The sequence below is a fragment of the Brassica oleracea genome, chromosome C9 (genome assembly GCF_000695525.1).
Source record: "Brassica oleracea var. oleracea cultivar TO1000 chromosome C9, BOL, whole genome shotgun sequence".
Taxonomy (NCBI): domain Eukaryota; kingdom Viridiplantae; phylum Streptophyta; class Magnoliopsida; order Brassicales; family Brassicaceae; genus Brassica; species Brassica oleracea.
In genome coordinates this window covers 24,513,559-24,519,986 of record NC_027756.1, presented here as the reverse complement: position 1 = coordinate 24,519,986, position 6,428 = coordinate 24,513,559, and the positions used below count along the sequence as shown (strand labels likewise).

Genomic DNA, 6,428 nt, shown 5'->3' with positions numbered 1-6,428 from the left:
TTTTTACCGGGTTTAGTATTAATCATATATTGGCCGATTGCATTTATGTAACCCACAATGCTAGGCATATTGGGGTGAATTAGTGTTATTTCAGACCTCGTACCCAGCGGGTTCAAGGAAACCCCTTATTCGCTGGATCGGGAAGACTCAGATAGATGGGGTCATGGCCTATGGCTGAGTGATTACACGACGGTGTAATGTGGCAGTGACCCGAAGGACTGTGGGCTGTCGCGCGGTGACCCGAAGGACTGTGGGCCGCGGTCGGTTGAAAGTTCCTTCTTCTGGCCTTTGTGGTAGGAAGGTATGATATTGCCGATAGTGAAGGAGGAACCTAACGTCACCAGGGCCCGAGTTTGTTATATATATTATATCGTGTTTCGGGTTGTTGAACCCTGGTTTAAGTCGAGCAGGAGTTTGGTGATGAGCTAGTAATTAGCATAATGTTAGTTATCTTGCTATCGTTTACCGCTGAATATTTATGATATTGCTTATGTTATTGAATTGTGTTATTAGGTGAACCTCTCGCTATAGTTTGTTTGGGGTGGGATAGCGAGGGGTTGTATTTGTTAGTCGGGGATTGTAACTCGCTGAGTAAATCTAGATTACTCACTCCTCACTCGTTGTTGTTTCAGGTGACCAGTAGCGAGCTTGTAGAGGTCGCGGGAGACTAGGCTGGCTGGTGTAGATTTGCATCTTTTTGCTTAAGACGCTTTCAGACTATAAGTATGTACTTTCGCTTTCTTGGCATGCCACCCTTGTATAATATTTTGTGTATTGTAAACCAGATATTATATAAGATTAATAAAGCGAATGTTTTGTGCAAAATGCCTTGTCGTTCTGATATTAGCTTGTCCGAGCTAACACAACGTCAGATTGGAGTACAGGTTGAGAAGCCTTAGGCTTTGGTCTGATGGGACGTGTTAGTGGGCGGACTGGCCTAGTTACAAATTGCACTTTTTGTGACTTTGGCTGAAATGTCCGTTAACCCATCATGTAGCGCTCCCAAACCTCGGTAGACGGTCTGGCCGTCGGCCATGTTCTTGTTTGATTGTTGGCCGGTGGTTCGACCTATGCCTAAAACGGTTTGGGGGTGTTACAGACCACCTCCATCGATCGACAGAAGACAACCACCATCGATCGATATCAGACCACCTCCATCGATCGACAGGCAACATCACACATCAATCGACCAGCACCATCACGCATCGATCGATAACAATCCGCCACGCCCACACATGATGAAGTCTCAACCAGATTTCAACACCAGAGAAGAGATAGATCAGTTGATAGAAGGGATCTATAGAGCTCTGGAAACTACAGAGGAGAAGATTGATGGGAGATGTGATGACATCTATTTCCCAATGGATCTTAGCATTAGTGATTTGACCTCCAAGGTTGAAGCTATACAAGGGGAGTTGGTGGAGATTCAGAGCTACCTTGCCCGTCGACCAGAAGCATCGCTATCGATCGACAGACGCAACAACAAATCGATCGACATTCACAATCAAACATCGATCGACAGTGATACAAACCGAGGCCGACTAGTACCAAAGATGACATCCGACATGTCCAGCACACATTACCATGGAGAGGAGATCTCAGCTGACACTTACGCCGCACTTACCAAACATAAGTTCAACCTTGAGAGTCTTGATGAAAGATTGCAGAGGATTGAAAACACAACTGCAACAATGAAGGACAAATGGCGCATAGGAGATGAAGCAATGAGAGACTTCACTGGTACATGGTTCAACAAGCGCAAAGAAGAGATGGATACTTGCTTTCCAACAAGTCTCAGTTCTCAAAATTACTAGCGAAAACACCTCCCACTATTAGGTAATATTTATTCAGTTTTTATTGATATACTATTTATATTGGTTTTTAATTATTGCAGGTCATAAAAAAAAAAGAAGATCCGAGTAGACGATTGCCATCTGTATCGATTGACGCGAACATGTCGACATCGATCGACATTGTCTTACCTGCGTCGACCGATATCAACATCCTTAAATCGGTCGACATTCATTCCGGTCTGGTATATAGTTCTTACTTGTTACATTGAGTCCTTATGATTTATTTCTAACCATAGCTCCGACTGAATTTACACTGGGGACAGTGTAGTTTAAGTCTGGGGGGAGGTTTACTGATATTTATTTACTTATTAGTCTTATTAAAATGTTTTCAAATTAAGTTATTATTGAGTCAAGAAGAAGATTATGAACTTATAGATTTTGCTAAATATCTACCTACTCTTTATCATCATTCTAGACTTACTGATTGCAGATACTACTAAAGATACTAAAGTGGATCAACCTGTCAACTATCCACTCTTGCTAAGATTGTTTTGAAGGAACCAAAGCTGACCTCCAACACTAAACTTGACACAACTGCTTGTCTTGGGGCTTGGTATACATGGGATCGGATTTTTCAAATAAGTCTGGAAGGTAAAGCCTTGTGTATATAGATTTATCACCCTTTCTCTCTCTATTTTCGAAATATAGATTATATATAGAATAATATATATATATATATATATATATATAATTATTATTATAATAGAGAATTATTAAGAAGGAATTCGAACATGACTTGGTGGCTACAACCATTAAGGCTTGCTTCATAAGAATTTCATAGGTAAAGGATTAGAACAGGACCTGGTGGCTACAACCATTAAGGCTTTCTTTACAAATAACCCTAGGATATAGGTCAAAAAGAAGTGAAGGCAGCCACCATTAAGCCTTGATTCATGGAAGCCTATAACACATAATGGTGGTTGCCTTCACTTCTTTTTGACCTATATCCTAGGGTTATTTGTGAAGAAAGCCTTAATGGTTGTAGCCACCAAGTCCTGTTCTAATCCTTTACCTATGAAATCCTTATGAAGCAAGCTTTAATGGTTGTAGCCACCAAGTCATGTTAGGATTCCACCTAACTAACACCTATTATATATATATATATATATATATNNNTATATATTTTTTTTTTTTTCTTTATTTCTTTTTTTTTTTATTTTTTTTTTAAATAAATATCTCTACCTATAAATCTAGGGTCGAAATAGAGAGAGAAAATGTGATAAATCTACACAAGGCTTTACCTTCCAGACTTCTTTGAAGAATCCGATCCCATGTATACCAAGCCCAAAGACAAGCAGTTGTGTCAAGTTTAGTGTTGGAACTCAGCTTTGGTTCCTTCAAAGAATCTCAGCAAGTGTGAATAGTTGACAGGTAGATCCACTTTAGTATCTTTAGTACTATCTGAAATCAGTAAGTCTAGAATTGTAGTAAAGAGTGGTTAGATAACAAGCAAAAATCTAATAAGTTCATTATCTCCTTCTTGACTCAATAAAACTCTTTTGAAAACATTTTGATAAGACTCATGAACACACTAATATTAGTAAACATCCCCCTCAGAAAAATTACACTGTTCCCAGTGTATATCTAGTCGGAATTATGGTGAGAAATAATCATAAGTACATAATTTAACAAATAAGAACGATGATCTGCTCAGTGTCGATCGACACAATGAAGTGACAATCGATCGTTGGATCTGAAGTGATGTCGATCGATATCAAGCTGGTCTCATCGGTCGATGTGATGAGGAATCGTTTACTCGGATCTGTGTGTTTTTTTTTTTTTGAATAGCTAACTAAAACACAATATTTGTAGAACCTCCTCCAGACTTAAACAACACCGTGACCAGTGTTATATAGTTTAAGATTGGTGGGAAAATAAATCATAAGGACAATATTAACAAGGTTTCACGAGTATACCTGCCACTGATGTGAGTATCGATCAACATAGTTAAGTTGCGATCGATACTTGTGATGCTCTGTCGAGCGACAGTGATCAAGTGTTGGACGATGCTGATGCAGAACTCGTCATCCTTGTATTGTTTCCTTTCACATAATATAAATAAAATACAAAAAGTCAGTAATAGATAACTAATAAAACAAATATCGAATTTTGTTCCGATGAACAATGACTGCTACAGTAGCTCTACTACAGCATCGCTGCTACAGGACTCCTGATTTTCTGCTACTGTATCGGTCAATGTTCTTGCTACAGTGTCACTCGATTTTCTTGCTACGGTGTTGCTCGATTTTCTTGCTACACTGTCGCTCGGTGCTGCTACAGTACCGTCGTTACAGATCACTTTTTTTTTTACCTGCGTAAAAATAAAAACAAAAATCAGTAACAATCTAACATAAACTGAATGAAATTACCTAATAGTGGGTTGCCTCCCACTCAGCGGTTTGTTATAGTCATTAAGCTTGACTTTGGAGATCTGATTTAATCCGGATGAGAATGAGAACTCGCTCCAAACAAGTCTCAATGTCTACTCTCTGAAGCTTTATCATTCTTGTGTGAAAGCATCCTCCATATACCCTTCTACTTTGTCTATCATCTCAGCAATAAGCAATGCTCGAAGCTTTGCGAATGGCTGTGAGAAGTATATGTTGCGCACTCTGGATTTCCTGACACCATTTGCGAAGAGAGGGATCAATGATAGCTGAGAACCTCCCTTGGTCATTTTCCTCTTCTTCCAATTCCTCCTCTTCTTTCCCCATACTTGTCTGATCGCGTGGTGGTTTCTTCATCAAAAAGATTTCCACACAAATCAAACTCCTTCTGCTCTGATACACGTCCAGTGTCGATCGATGTAGAAGTGGTGGCGTCGATCGATGCTGGTTTGTTGGTCTCGTTCGATGGTATCTGTAGAGGATGGATTTGACCATCCCACAAGGCCCGAGGAATAGGAAGGCCTGGCCCAGATTAGGAAGAGCGACGGCTCGATCGGTCGGCTCAAGAGTCAGGTCTCTCGGCTTGACTCTTGAGTACTTTTAGTTGATCATCATCGAATGAAGTACGTTCGGCTCAGCGGCTGCTCGGACGCCTACGGGCTTCTCGGCCCAGCAGAGGAGGCCCACCAAGATGGCGTAAATTAGGTCAAGGACGAGGTATCATGACGTTTATATAAGGGAAACGGGAGACAACGAGAAAAGGATCCGAAATCACTTACTAACACTTGACGGCTAGATTAGGGTTTTCACCTTTGCTTCATCTCGCCGTTAGTTGTACTTTTCCGGTAGCTCGTCGAGCCACCGGATTCCGTTCTGTCGCACTCTCTTCTTTTCCCTTGTAACCGACCGAACGTTTTTTCTCCCACCATTAATAAGACGTCTTTGTTTAAACCCACATCTTATTATTTACCGTTTTCCGATCAAACAGTTGGCGCCCACCGTGGGGCCATGGAGACTAGTGGATGAAGGGATGTACCTCGACAGCACTAGGGAGCTTCAAATGCTTGCAACAATCAGTAATCTCAATGCAGTTAGGGTTCTCACATGCTTTACTCAAACTGATTCTCCTTCCTTCAGCAACACTTTTCTTTGAGTTAATGTAGACTGGATACATCACTACCCATTTCTTGATGTTGAGCGTTCCACCATCCATCTACACAATGAACTGACTGGAACTTAACAACTTGAATCATTCACAATGTCGATTTGTTACGATGCAACAAACATTATACAAAAAATATGAACCCAACATTATACAGATCTGCTTAAATTCCCCAGCATCGTTACACATGCGCGAGCGAGAAATACGAACACAAATTTTTTGTTCAACGTTCTGACACAAAGAGGAAGAGAAACGAACCAGATATTGGATTCCGAACTCAAGCTTTTGGGACTGAGATTGCTGCTGATCAGAATATCGTTGAGGCAGAGCAACGAAGGAGAAAAATTCTGAGACGTTTGACCTTCGATTGATTTTGACTAATACCGCCATCTAAATTTAACCGTACCAAACCAGATTAAACCTGAAAACGTGAATTCTACTTAACCGGTATAAACCCCTTCGAACATTCTGGATCAAATTCTGTCATGAGACACATGGATTTCAAAAATTCTCTCGTGACCCTGTTTTTAGTTTTCATTAAAATTTAAATACAAAACAAGGGGAAATAGCTAAAAGCCCAAACGATTTTGATTTATTTACAATTCATGCCCTTACTAGCTCCACCCATAAACCCGACCCATCTAAAACTCGGATCCTAAATCCCTAAATCGTAACAAAACTTCCCCACTTTCTTCATTTCACGATCTCTGAACATTTTGTTCTTCACTCATCAATTCCACCAGCGAAAATGACATCTAAACTAAGATTCACCAAGAAAAAGAAAGAATCCCCACCAAAGAAGAAAAAGAAATCCTCACCGACAAAGAAGAAGGAGGTTGAACCGGCTAAGAAGGAGATGACTTTGTCCACGGGAAAGAAGAAACGGGGTAGATCGTCTTCAGCAGAGGAACACGAAGCAGACGACGGTGGGTCGTCGTCTCAACCCACGAAGCGGCCGCGTCTTACTTCAAACCGTAACCCTAAAAATCTTCAACCTAATTCGGCTGCTGCCTCTGCTTCTCCTAC

General features: G+C 40.7%; 1 protein-coding gene across 1 annotated transcript; it reads right to left on the bottom strand.

Moving 5' to 3' along the window:
* Positions 1–3,984: 3,984 nt before the first annotated feature.
* LOC106314627 lies at positions 3,985–5,792 on the bottom strand. Its single transcript, XM_013752470.1, has 3 exons — positions 5,661–5,792; positions 5,277–5,453; positions 3,985–4,164 (listed from the first exon to the last, which is right to left on the bottom strand). Exons 1-3 carry the CDS (start codon positions 5,790–5,792, stop codon positions 3,985–3,987), a joined length of 489 nt encoding a protein of 162 aa, XP_013607924.1.
* Between the last annotated feature and the right edge of the window lie 636 nt (positions 5,793–6,428).